The 14291-nt window shown below is 39.1% G+C and overlaps 1 protein-coding gene across 2 annotated transcripts; it reads right to left on the bottom strand.

Annotated features, from left to right (window-relative positions):
* Positions 1 to 1623: 1623 nt before the first annotated feature.
* On the bottom strand, positions 1624 to 13442 carry tmem201 (transmembrane protein 201). Of its 2 annotated transcripts, XM_029436074.1 has the most exons (11): positions 13220 to 13442; positions 12475 to 12595; positions 12161 to 12349; positions 11885 to 12064; positions 10840 to 11204; positions 10535 to 10735; positions 6315 to 6535; positions 5445 to 5507; positions 4749 to 5039; positions 4400 to 4528; positions 1624 to 3777 (listed from the first exon to the last, which is right to left on the bottom strand). In XM_029436074.1, exons 1-11 carry the CDS (start codon positions 13327 to 13329, stop codon positions 3680 to 3682), a joined length of 1968 nt encoding a protein of 655 aa, XP_029291934.1. In that variant the 5' UTR covers positions 13330 to 13442; the 3' UTR covers positions 1624 to 3679. The 2 variants fall into 2 exon arrangements, with proteins under 2 accessions (XP_029291934.1, XP_029291936.1); XM_029436076.1 differs by lacking the exons at positions 1624 to 3777; positions 4400 to 4528; positions 4749 to 5039; positions 5445 to 5507; positions 6315 to 6535 and having other exon boundaries at positions 8886 to 10735.
* Between the last annotated feature and the right edge of the window lie 849 nt (positions 13443 to 14291).

Below are 14291 nucleotides of genomic sequence, written 5' to 3'. Positions count from 1 at the left end.
TAAATAAAAACATACGTAGCATTTGTCAGTTTGGTCTGCAGGAGTTAATCCTTCATGTCTAGTAGCTCTGGTGAAAACAGGAAGTGATTGTACAGAAGAGAAACTTTTGACTAGAGCTGCAGACTGAAAGTATGAATCTGCTTCCCACCCTTCAGTCAGTAAACTATTTTAAAACGCTGCCAGTAAACAAGAGTTGAACCCTTTGTCTGACAAAAGGTTCAACTCTACGTTCTATGATCGGCACTCTGGAACCACAATACTGAACGCATAAGGATCACAGAGTTCAGATCATTTGTGCTGGTGTTTAAATTAAAAAGCAGGTATAACTAAAGTACTTAAATTATACAGCTTAACTGGCAACCAGGTGTGTTGTTTTAACACGCAGCAAGTGAACACATTAATAGATGTGTGACCTATTTATTGTCTGTGGGCTTACCCACATGGTTGTGTGTGTGTGGTGTGCGTGAGTGTGTGGGTCTCTGTGTGTGTGTGTGTGTGTGGGGGGGGTCTCTGTGTGTGTGTGTGCGTGTGCGTGTGGGGTCTTGACTTCCTGGATAAGCTTTGTTCATCCAAACAGAAAATCAACTCACAGCAAGACAGTGGATAAGCTTATTTCCCAATGTGTTTAACTATTCCTTTGATGAATAAATGTTAATATTCTGATCATGATTTAAAAAGGAAGGGCTTGAAAATGATCCTCAGTTGGACTCGATCAAAGATGACAGAGTTTTAGCTGATTTACTCTCATGAAGCTAAAACCAGTCATCTTCAAACTAATGGACATCACCATGAACTTCACCCAGTTGATTACTTGCATTGACAGTTTTGTTTTGTTCTCTTAAAGGTTGTTTTAAAATGCAGATGGAGGCCTTATCTAATGCTAACTCTTCTAGAGACGCAAATAGACACAATGTAGTAAAATAAACGTCTATTTTGAGTCTGAAAGACGACATTTTATGAAAGCAGAGTAGCCCATCGCTCAACATTGACCAGTTCATGAAAACATGTTTTGGCCTTAAATTGCACTCGTCTGGTTTTAGATAAATTTAACGGCATGCCAGTGGTTTTAACCGTGCAAAGAAATACATGCAGCTGTACTCTGCATTTAATGCTAATCAGCTAATGTTAGCATGCCAACACGCTAAACTAAGATGGAAACTATGGTAAACATTATGCATTCTAAACATTTAACAATGCATCATGTGACCACTTTTATAACCTGCACAAGGAATTGTACTGTTCAGCAAATACACAATCTTACACTTATTTTATAGCAGCCAAATAAAAGCATTTTCTCAGCACAAAGTTTCTAAGAAACCAAACTGTGCTGATCAGAGATGTAGGGGAGGACATCTGTGAGCGCAAATCTATGACAAAATGTGTGAGTGCACCTCTACAGTTTAGTGTTCAACTTAATAATTGTGTTATTCATCTAAAAATCAACAGAAGCCTTTTTATTTGTCCAGCACCGCACTTACAGCCACTTCCTCGTCCACTGTGTCGAATTCAGTCCATCATTGCTATGGCAACATTTGACTTCCATCGAGGCTTCAATGTAAACTCAATGATGCCAACTTTGAGTTTACCAAGTTCAACAAAAGGCACTCAGACGAAACAAAAATGTACCTGGATAAAAAGATACTTTATTTTAAAAGTATGGGTCCAGATGAAACAAGCCAATGTTGTTCCTGACATTCACACAGATCTCACAGCTGCTGCAGACAAACATTTGCATTGCTGAACACAGTGGAATAACAACCTTTCAAACCATTAGAGAGAGAACACAAATGTATACGCATCGTCAAAGAGTCTGAAATGGACAATCTTTGATTTGACATAATTGAGAGAAAAGCACAAAGTACTTTCATAACACTTTAAATAAAAATTTAAAAATAAATAAATTTTGTCTTTAACTGAAAAATGTCTTCAGGAAAATTCAAGTTGGTTGAAAGAATATTTACATGAGCCTTCTTCAGAGAGGAATGAACACATACGCCAGGTTACACATCAAGTACAAACACACACGTCTGTACACAGCATGTTAAAGGTTACAATACCTTTCAAAACCTATTCTTCAGTATAAACGGTTGTTTGTCTAATGATAAACATATCATTAGACAATTCCCAGTTATTTAGAGGTCTTTCAGTAGCACGTTTAAGTTCTCAGAAACTTAATTTTACATGAGTTCAATAATGAATCCCTCGGCTCAAAACGACTTCAAACAAACACTTTAAAAAAGTACCACAAATCCAAATTTGCATTAAGTGTCTGAGAAATAAAAACACATAACTCAATAATTCCTCAAAGAAGAAATTAATTCCTCTCAAAATCAAGTGCATGGTTCAACAATACAATTATTTTCATGTGAAAAAAAACACCCAAAAGCCTAACTCGTTTGTCTTTTCTTTTTACGAGAAGAAAAACACGGCAACTAACCTGTTAATACACATCTTTAACATGTCCAAAATGTACAACGTTTTGCAAGTCATGTTCAAATACACACTCAAACATCTGTGCTCTTCAGCTCTAATAGAACAATTTCAAACCACATATTCAAAATGCAACACAACCAAACACAAAATGTGGACATACAGTTCAGAAAAAAACAAGTGCGATCCAATTTACTGTGTAGATGTTTGACTGGGTTATAAGAAACGTTCTGCATAAATTAGTTCACAGCTCAGTGAGGAGCAAAACTTCTATCCGAATGTTTTGTGCCACTTTTATGCAAACATCTTGTAAATGTGATTTCTTTTTTTAAAAAGGTAGTGGGCATATATATATATTTTTTAATATATAGATATTGCACTTGACCATAGATTTCGCCCTTTACAAACTAACCTCTGAACAGGACATCTAGAAGAAATAACAAACAGAAAACGTTTGGTGAAATATAATTTCTGTAGTGAATGATTGTGACACTAAAGTATGAGATATAAAATGACCATAATATCAAAAAGACTAAACCGTAAAACAAAACAACATGATGGGATAGAGTTTGACACACCGCTCTTTCCCAGCTGAATATCCACAGAAAGACAATAACAAACACCATTGCTGTGAAATTATGACATTACAAAGTCAAAATGTGTACAAAGTTTAAAATGTAAAACTTTATTTATACGCCACAAACGTAGCATGCTGCTTAATGGTCAAATTTTGACTATTGTAGAGAACCAGAAATGTTATTCAGTTGGGAGAGGTAATGCAGTCATTACAAATCAGTACAGGTAGATGAGACATGACCCGCTGTGCAGCTAATCAACAGTACATGTTTACTACACAGTTCACAGCATCAGTGCAAGAATTGAGCCTTTTCAATAAATAAGACTTGCACCTGCGTTCATGTGAGAGGAGCAGTGACAAACCAAAAGAAAACAAGGTCAGATCTTAAAAATACAATTATTATAAGCAGTCAGTCATAAATTAAAAGGCGTAATATCTGATTACGCCACAGTTTTCCCGTAACTCCAATCTAATGGGAGTTACCCTTTTGAAAATCTGTCAGTTGACATCTGCATTTTCCATAAGCACCAGCAAACAAGTAGGCAGCTGCCAGAGATCTAGTGTTTTCTGGCATCGCTAAATGACCTCCAGGTTCACAGACGCAACAGGGTTGTCAAAGGCCGACTCACTTTGTGCAGGTCACGAGAGAACAGCAGCAGACCCATTGACAGTTCATCTCCAGTTGTTGTACATGTAGAAGCCGGCGAAGACCAGGTTGGAAGTCAGGCTGACGAACACAAGCCCAGGCCAGATGAGACGCTTAATGAAACCTGGAGAAGTCCCAGTGAAAGTAAATTAATTTCATGAGAATCGTCATCAATGTGGAATAAAAGGTTTTCCATTTTGTGTAAATGTTTTACTGTCAGCCAATACATTTTCCTTTAGAAAAGATATAGGTCTCAACTAGTTCACATTTTAGGTACATGTGGATACGACCATGTCATGACACAAGTTCTGTTACATTAATAATGTTTTGACAATTAAGAGTTACTGCAGTTTCAGCACCCCCTGGTGGATATTCCTGGTAAATGGTTTATGTGTTTTATTTGAGTTCATTTGTATCTCAAACTCAAATTAATGCAGCAGAACTTGAGAGATCTATCGTGAGAGATCTATATCGTCAATTGCTCAAATGAGAAACATCTTTGCAGCCAGTATGGACAGAAGGAACAAATAGTAAACAATAAAATGCTTTAAAGTGTACATGCGAGTGTCTTGACCAAATGTGAACCCATCCTTTAAAAACAGTACATCAGACTAGGGTTACCATTTACTTAAGAAGGCCTGAATTCACAACTCTGACACTCAGTTAGACAACAGGCGTGAAACCACGATTAAATGATCCCGGACACAAGATCCATCGCCCGGCTTTGTTTAAACCAGACTGCTTACCTTTTGGAGGAGGGGTGTTTTCAGGTCCCTGTGTAGTAGTGCCAACCATGCATGCGGAAGACTCGGAGGAACTGCCTTGCTTCTCTTCCTCTTCAATCACACTGCCGTCCCTTAACAAAGAACTCAAATCTGCAAAGCAATAGAACGAGGGAAATATTGACGCCATAGATAAAACCATCTAAAACAAAGTTATTATAGAACGTGAACTCTGTAATCAACTATACTGTATGTAGGTTTTGAGAACGTTTGCCATCTGGTGGTAATATCATGAATGACAGGCAGACAGCACTGCATGTCAAACACCCCCTCCCCCCCCCGTACATATTCACTTAACCTCAGCGGTACTTACCATTTTGGCTTTGGAAAGGAGATATGTCCGGTGAAAAGCAGCCACTGTAAATGGAAGAGGCCGAATTTATGTGGAAATGTGACGAAGACACAGACTGGGACATGAGCGTGGGTTCTTGCTCCCTTGAGAAAAGCCGGAGTTTTCGGCCGCTGATGTTGAGGCGAGCAGGGCTGATGAGGGGGCGCCGTAGTCTGGCAGAACCTGAACTGGATGTAACTGACCCAGCTACTGAAGGAGTTGGAGAGGGGCCCGGGGATGATGGACGGCTCCCAGAAATCAGTGAAAAGTAGTCTGTGCCAAAAAAGCAGCAAAGAATGTCAATGAAGCGCTCTGAAAGGGTTAGGAATTGTGTAACAGAGAGGGTTGAGTGGAGATCACAACATCACCAGGGCTGTGGTCAAATAGTCTTTTGCTTAGGACACAGAAGTATCTACGTGGCAGACATGATCAGAGCTTCTCTAAATGCTAAGGAAAGGTGCCTCAATGCTTCCTTTCTTATCTCCTTTAGGATAGGAAACAACATCCGCCGTAGCAAGTGCAGTCGGAGTCTCTTAGCACTGCGGTTGTCTTTTCCAAAATCCTTATGAATTCTCCTTCACATATTTATATATATATATATTAAGGAAAAGTGTTAAGAAAAAGATATGGAACGTAATTATTTTTTAATATTTGACCGCAGCCCATGAATTTTAATACCTGAAGGAGGAGAGTCTTTGTATTGTGAGGCTGGTCTGCTTCCGCTGAACAAGTAACCAGAATCTGAAAATAAAGTTTAAAACAATATACAATCATATCACCACATCCATGAACCAGGGCTTTCCTTAAAGCGGCAGGAAAAGTTAAAAAAAGGTAACTTTATGGTAACATGTTAGGCCCTAAACATTGATTATTGCAGACCCCTAGTGGGATGAAAATGATGCTAGGGCTGCAACCATCTATTTTCACTACTGATGATCTGGCAATGATTTTCTTGATTAATAAAAAGGTCTGAATGTTGAAAAATGTAAATTATAATTGCCTAAAGGCCAAGGTGACGTCTTCCCATAGTTTTGGTTGTCTGGCTAAGATATTCAGTAAGTAAGTCTCGATTAGTTTGTAAAAAAACTTGAAAAAGAGAGAAAGGCACCTCGGCATAAACCAGTCAACGCATGTAACATTAATCTTAAAAATACCAATCCTTCAGACATGTCTTTCCTGTGCTATGACCCAAAGTAAAGCTACTGAATCTCATCAATTGTAAAAACATGTTTGTTGACAAGGCAGCACATTGCAAGAAGCGGCTCAAGATCAAACGTGTCTGAGCAGCTATGTAAACCATGCAACAAGAACAGGAGGCAGAAGTGGGCTGAATATTCCCACCTGCCCCCGTGCAAGGTCGTTACCAGCTACCTACGCTATCAATTATCTTCAGTGATTTTATTTTGAGATACGAGACCACAAATAAATTACATGGCACTAAATCTAAAATCACACAAATCATGTTGAGATTACGCTAAAAATGCAGAAAGATCTGCTGGGGATGGTTTTTTTTGTCCGTCAACTCAAACTGAATAATTGTAATGTTACCCGTCCTGGTGAGGGTAGGGATGGTGCCAAGGCAGAGGGCTCTGCTGAGGCGCCCGGGCAGAGAGGAGGGGGAAGCCTTGCGCTCACGAGGACTCTGTTGGCGGTTGATGAGCTTGGAGAAGTTGGGTGGCATGGTGGGGACAAAGGAGTCTACCAGGTCCGGAGAGAGCAAAGGAGGCTGGCTGCCGAAGGAGGGAACTGCAGCGCTGCCTGCAAGGTATCTGCAACACAAGAGCAACTGTCTACTACCTGAAATATAAAAATTATAACAAAACTTGTTTTTATACTACAGAGAAAGCTATACTTTTGTGCAAAAAAAAGATACCGTTCCAGAAGATGACTCCACAAAGACCATTACAATTAGTGCTTTAAAAAAGAAAATTTAAATTTGTGATTTCTTGTGTAAAAGTATCCTTCAAATGTGATTTATTTGTAGCATACAACATTTTGACATTTAAATCTAAACTCTGAATTACAAGCGCAAGGAGTCTAAAAACAAATCGCTGCACAAACATTGTACAATACAGCTCTGAATGCTTTTAATGTGAGCACTTTATTAATGCCGGCTGTCACTGAAATGCTGCTGCAGCTGTCGGTCAACATGCAGCAGCTGAAAGCTCCTTCAGAACAAAAGCTCCAGGAGAAACGCTGCCCAGCTATAGTAACCCAACTCTGTTCCTACAACACAGTCATGTTATGCGTCATGGTTGTTTCTATCCAGTGCCAATCAAGTTGTCTTTATAGAAAAATTATCGCAGCAGTCCTGGACAACATTAAACTGATATTTTCCTTCGACTCCAATGCTGTGTCATAATGCCATTTACTTTCTTTAAGTGGAAAAAAAACATACACAAGTGGACAGGAGGATGCGTTTGTGTTGAAAACAAAAAGAGAACGCATATCCTTTCAGCAGTTGTTTATTACTTTCCATGTACAGCAAGCACTCCTACAAAGTCTTCAAATTGGAGCCTGACATTAAAAGACAGACACCCATATATTTAGCATGTGAGCACCCAAAGCGCAGTACGTATTATTGGGTACAGTATGCATGTTGCAGGAAACCTTTCATCATGGACGGAGCTCCATTTATGAGGCGACTACACAAAATATAAACGCATCGCAACTGATCAAATTGAGACATGGATAAATAGCTTATCAAGGCTTTAGCTTAGAATGGCAAATGATTGCTTATATTGCGTATAAAGTATCAAGATTTGGCATAATAATGTTTTATATCTGAAGCATTGAGTACTGAGTTAGTGTTTCTGCAACACACACATTGCTAAAACATTTTAGGTAGTATACATACTGGATATCTAGAGTAAAACAGTGCAGTAAAAGCATCGACATTCACGACTCCATTGGAAAAAAAGGTAGTTCTACAGCCACCACTGTTAAAAACACCACAACATACGTTTGTGGCAATGGTATAACGCTACACTTATATTTTGCAGCTAAAACTTGTGACTATGTAGTGATTGAAGAGCTCAATGCTCGACAGAGATGAAGGTTAACAGTCATACAGCTCATCAGGCAGATACAAGAATTCTCTAAAACCACACACACACACACACACACACACACACACACACACACACACACAGGCTAGATATTATGCATATATCATAGCATAACAAACATGCCCACTGGAAGTTTATAGTGAAGAAACTTTCTAGCACAGCATGTAAAACTTTAGCAAAGATGATGCATATTACATTTACAACAATAAAGTTAAAATATACCATTACTGAAATATATTTTTCTTACTATAATAAACGCACACAGACGCAATGAAATGCAGACCAGTGTCAATGCAAATCCTTCAAATGTAAAACGCGCCACACAACGCTTCTCCAGTACACACTTATGTAGGCTTCATTGGGGTAGCAGGCTAGAGAATAATGCATGGTGTACTGCAGAAGAGTTGTGCACCATGTTTTCATTTAGATTAAACATCATCTTTCTCAATAGTTTAAGATGCAGTTTGTGAAAAAGGTAAGAAAATGTAACTGATAGAGGAATCAATAGGTGTTAAAACACCATCATGAATCCGTGTGAGCAGAAAAGTCAAATCATAGCTTCTAAGCTTGGAAATTACTCTGTATTGAGTTGTAAAGATTATACAGATTCAATACTTTCCTCAACCTACAGACGGCATCTTTAGTGTCTTACATTTGGCAGCACTTTATTGCAAAAATGTAACTCTTTATAACTACTACACTAAAAGGCTCGGGTTTGAGAACATAACTCCAACTACAGGACAGCACGACATGCAATTTAAAAGACGGTACAGGTGCAGTACTCGTCCACCAAATACAATATACAAACACTTTCTACATCTATTAGTTTGTAATACATTTTCACATTACTGTCAAACAAACATCCCCTTTGCTTAACACATTCTAACAAAGTAAAACGTAACAGCTTAATGGAAATAAAATGACGAGAGGCGAAACGTTAGTGCATGCAACTAGTACGTCCAACAGTGTTTTGTAACACATTAACATGCAGTCAGTACGGTAAGCAAGAGGACATTTCTAAAGAAATCTAAAAAATGTAGTTTTTAATTTTAAACTATTGAACATTTGATTAAAATAGGACATGAAAAAGGACACGTCCAGCAAACTTCTAATACTGCTTCAATATTACACTCTGCGAAACACTTGCTTGCGTTTATGTTTACGTTACACTTCAAAGATTTTTGAATTGAGCCCTTTACAATGTTTACATGTTCAAGCATGTACAACAGGGTCGTCAGACACCACTACTTGGACATGATCACCTAAAGCAAATGCCAAGACAAGTACCTGCCAGGTGGTCATCTAGGAGGCATTATATTTAAACATCAGCTTTTGACATAGCAGAGGATCAAAAAATGTGACTCAAATACAGTATACAAAATAAAAATAGTTTTGCAATTACTACTGGTTTACAATGAAGACCCTGCTTAATTTCACACACACGGACGGCACTGCAGAGCACAACAATGGGGACGAGAGAAGAGCAGCAAGCAGCAAGAACTTTGAACTAATAACAGAATTTCTTTGGGGAAAACATGGATAAACTAGTGAATGCTTTTTCCAGGCAGCAAAGTGTTTGGATTTTTCATATGGCAATACAAGCATGAACCTCACACTACCAGCACCATCAAAGGGGGGGGGGGGGGGGGGGCTATTGGATCAAAATTCACAGAATTTGTACCGTCGGGGTGAAAATGCAATGGCAGCCACTTCACTACAAAAGATATCACATACATCACTAATAAAGAAAAACCTTGCAGCTCTGCCTTGAGAACAGAGTTGTTTCAGCAAACACCAAACACTTTTGGAAACATGCAAGGTCATGGTTTGTTCAGACATTGTAGATGACGTGGTGCAGGAGGGATGGAATTATTCAAAAACCACATCTTGAGAATGATCTGAAGTGTCTTTACATATTAGTACTTCATGCATTAAGCTGTTAATAAATCATTTCCCCCACACAGCTTCACCAGTGTTAATAAATAGATGAGTACATTCAAAATGCTTTTAAACATTCTAGCATAGTGTAGAATATATTGTTATGTTTGGTACTTTAAAGGATAAAATCGCACTATTATTGGCTACAGAAGAGTCAGTGCATCACACATTGTTATAGTTAATAAGGAATTACCAATGTGATCAGTCATTGATTAATAAACAGGATGAGTTTTGAGAGAAACTGTGGCATTTGCCACAAAACGCATTCTGTAAAAATGTTCTTGGAGTTGGTAACTAATAATCTTATTAGTGTTGGTTTCTTAATAATTCTTCATTTTTGATTCCTGAAAGGCTCTCCTGCTCAGTTTCTCTCATTAAAAAGATCCAAACATAAGGAATACATCTTTGAGTCAAATCGGAGGGATTAAGAATTGTTAGCCAATTGTGTAACAAACCCTTTAATAGTAAATTAGCAAGTAGTTCTAGTGGGGTTCATATCACGGGCCACACACACAATCCTATGCTTTAAGTTTGCCATTCACGTCATAACCTCACACACACCGCAGTCAAAGAGGGGGTTATGAGTAAAAAACAAAACGTGAATTAGAAACAGCTTGTTCCATGTTCGGTTACTGAACACTTATAGATTATAGATTTTGGATTGAACCGTTTCTAATAAGCACAGCCCTCTTTTGGACAGAGGACTCTTTACAAAATTCCAAGTTTAAAACACAATGTGATCATTATTGCTCAGATTCTGACCTTCGATATCTGGCTCTTCTCGGACCCATTGGTTTGCGAGTTGCCACAGCAGCGGCAAAGCTGACTAGGCAACAGAGGGAGACGGTACTGAGCTTGGCTGGGTCCATCCAGCCCGAGGTATCAGTCAAGTATAGCTCAGCCATGTAGAGGCATAGGGTGAGGAACCACAGGACAGAGGCCACCGCATCAATTCTCCTCAACCTGAAAATGCAGCAACAAATGAGCTTGCAGTTAGTTTTTGCTTGAATTAAACTCGCCTGGGATGACCGTTACGAAAGGTAAATGAAGAGGCGGAGACTGCTTACCTCACAGACCCTGCTAAGAAGATAGCAGTGAGACAAGTCAACAGGCCAACGCAGACTACAGCCAGCTGGTTGTCCTTTCCATTCTGCCATAACAGCTTGGCATTTTCTACGGCCTCGTCTGGGAGCATCTCCAGCCAACCCTGCCACACAGGCACTCCTTCAGTGCTTTCGTTGGTGGGGGCAGATTCATTGTTGGGCTTAGGCTTTGGAGGAATGACGCCACCACTTAATGTCTGTGGGTCACTAGGCGAAGCCAGCTGGTATGACAAGGCACACAAAGATGTAGCAACTAGAAAAGCACATATCAGGAAGGTGAGGGCCCGTAACAGTATGACCCCCGTGGGAGAAGACGCAGGATAGGAGCTCTGCGGGAGAAAGAAAATATGTTTTTCGATGAGAATACTGACGTATCACAACATATGGAAATCAATAAGCTATGCAAAGACTAATGTTGACATATTTTAATAAACACAGGCAACCATACATGATGGAGGGTAAAGCCGATTAAAGTTTCCACTTTGACCAAAGACTAAACCGGGCTTATGTCAGAAGATGATGAAATTATAAACATAAAGAGTTAAACCTTTGGCAGTTTCCGTTTCCAAAGCTTGAGTTGAAACTTTGGAAATACAATGATTAAGGGACAAAATAAACGCTTGATTAAGACTGCTGAAATATGTGTACAATTTAATAGCAGCCACACAATTAAACAATGTGAGGACAGCTTTTCTAATGAAATACTAAAATGTAATTTAAAATCATCACCTAAGTGAGTATATAAAAGATTTGGCATTCACATGTTCCACTGAGTAATTAATTTAATTATCTGACAAAATACGGCAATTTTAGCGCAATTTATATACATGTTATTCGTTGCTATGGAGTGATTTTACGACAAACGCTTTCCTACATCTTGTGTGTAATGATGTAAACACTCTGCACACCACAGCATAAGCTTATCCATCCAGCCTTACTGTGATTCATGTAAATTCATTCATTCACATGATTTTCTTGCCAGGTGTCTGAAGCTTTGGATTGCACTGACCTTTATGAAGCCCTTTTCTGATTCTCCGCTGCGTCGAAGGGGATGGTTTAAAAGCACTGTTCTAAGTTGACGGTTTTGAAATTTGATGTAGTACTCCACTGCCGTCTGGCACGGCCTACATAACTTATAGGTCTGCTCCAGGTGGTGCTTATAGGCTTCAATTTCCTCATCGTAGTTTTCCTAAAAGAAGACAAAAAATTATAAATGTAGCGTTTACAGTTGTCAGTCATGGTAACAATAAAGACAGTGCAATAGTGAATAGAGCAAAGTACATACATCATCCCTTGGGATAAAAGAGGCCAACTGTTTGATGACAAATGTCTGGTTCTTATTGCACTTCCTGCACAAGAGCATCTGACTGCTGACCGCCTGCTGCGTCTTGGTTGTAGAGGGAATGCTACCAGATACTCCGTGGTTGAGATGCTCCATGTACTGCGCTGGTATGGGTTTGTTGTAATCCCCATTCTGAAAACAAGACAGATCAACAACAAAAAACATATTCTACAGCACTGGCAATTTTACTAATTTGCTGCAGCTTATTAACATGCCAAGAAACTAATTCACAAGCATTATGTTCTTTTGAAACTTACATCCTGGAAGCCATTGTATTGGTCACAGTTTGGACAGTCCCAGCAGTTCCTGTTCCCAAAGGGCACCACAGAGTTCTGGTTACAGAACCAGCAGTTCACATCTGCATGGGTCGGCTTCTTTCTGTGAATAAGAGGTGAAGTTCTTACGCTGTTGATCTAACCTGTTGGTGCCTTTCTGATGTACAGGTGTCTTCGCAAAGTGGGGTACAGAGACGACAAGGTTCCTTGAGGTGGTTCCAGAGGCTCCCATGTATCACTATTACATCAATAAGGCATTTTCTGACTTATACACTGGGTAAGTGGGGTACACGGTCGAAGATCATGTCTATGTGTTTGGAGGTCATTGACGTGGAAACGTTTGGGGTACCCCGATGTTATTATGGTAACGTTAATGCATAGACTCCAAACAATCACTATTTTATAAACTTATGCACGCAATAGTTTTCATAAAACAAAAACTAGAAAATGTGTGCATCCAAATAACGTTAGCGAAAATCACTGTATCCAAACAGTAGCGTGTCACAAAACTATGTGGCTTTAAGTTAACGTTGGTTAGCACCACGGCTAGCAAAGTTAGCGCTCGGGCTAGCGTAGATAAATAGACAACTCTTGGGAAATAGGAAACATACTTAGAATGCATTGTATTTGTATATAACACTAATGCAAATGTTAAACACTGTTTGCCAACTTGTACAAACGTCAATGTGAATCTTGCCAAAACACACGCTAAAGCCTTAATAGTTACCTGGTGGCAAATTTGTATATCAGCGCTCCAACAGCGACAGACGCGGTGGCTCCTACTCCGCTGTACATGAATTCAGGATATTCCAGCAGAAGCTGGTTAAACGCCTCCATTTCCACCAAATTAGTAGTAGTAATTGGTTAACAAAACACAAGAAATGTAACGTAAGTGTTCGGTACCGCAAAACACGGCGCGAGAGCGCACGCGGCAAGCGATCCCCTTTTGTTCACGCCCATGTACCGGAAACGGAAGCTGCGTAACTGCCTGGACACATTCCAATAACTGTTCATCGTTACTTTATGTTGACTGTATCATTCATTAAAACCACTCATCGTTAACTATTACATATTTGAGCGTTTTAGGTGGCAGTATTTATTCAAATGGAAAACAATCACTCTTAAGTTTGAGTTTAGGCGACGAGTAGTGCAGCAGACGGAGAGTATGATAGTGTTGGAAAGTGTGAGGGGACTATTGACTTATTTTGCCATGATACTACTGTACTGTACTTTTTGTATTTATCAACATTTCAACTTGTATTTTCTTCCTGAAAAATGAGTTGGTGATTTAGCTGCATCTTATCACATATCATGCCAAATAAAGCCTACATTCACTCAGGTAGGCTACTTGAGTATTGTAATTAATATTATACCTACGTTTACCAGCTGCTATACATTAACTTGATGTTTATAGACACACACACACACACACACACACACACACACACACACACACACACACACACACACAAATTGCAATACAATATTATAATATGTATTATTCTGAAATGGGCTATACTGCTTTAAGTAAATAAGTTTGATGCGAATACTTTTCTACTTTTGAGAAGAGTTTTTGAATGCATGACTTTTACCAGCCTAGTAGCCTATTTATATTTACTGGTCTTGGCAAAACACTGGTTTTGAGGACAGCTCTTTTAATCATTTTAACATTGCTTCTATCTCGAGAAATAAACAATGTGACCGTTATATGTATATGTTACAATCATCATTGAAGCTTACACAATAGGCCATCGTCTAAAACTTTGAAAGCTATGCTTATACATTGAATAAATAGATGC

Source organism: Cottoperca gobio, chromosome 7 (assembly GCF_900634415.1).
Source record: "Cottoperca gobio chromosome 7, fCotGob3.1, whole genome shotgun sequence".
NCBI classification, from domain to species: domain Eukaryota; kingdom Metazoa; phylum Chordata; class Actinopteri; order Perciformes; family Bovichtidae; genus Cottoperca; species Cottoperca gobio.
Note: the sequence above shows the minus strand (reverse complement) of the source record. Positions and strands in the feature narration are given on the sequence as shown.

Coding starts and splice junctions, on each gene's coding strand:
- tmem201 (XM_029436074.1), bottom strand. CDS start 13,329: ATGGAGGCGTTTAACCAGCTTCTGCTGGAATATCCTGAATTCATGTAC. Junction 12,065..12,160: donor CTTTTATCCCAAGGGATGAT/GTATGTACTTTG, acceptor GTCTTCTTTTAG/GAAAACTACGATGAGGAAAT. Junction 6,536..10,534: donor AGAAGAGCCAGATATCGAAG/GTCAGAATCTGA, acceptor CTTGTGTTGCAG/ATACCTTGCAGGCAGCGCTG.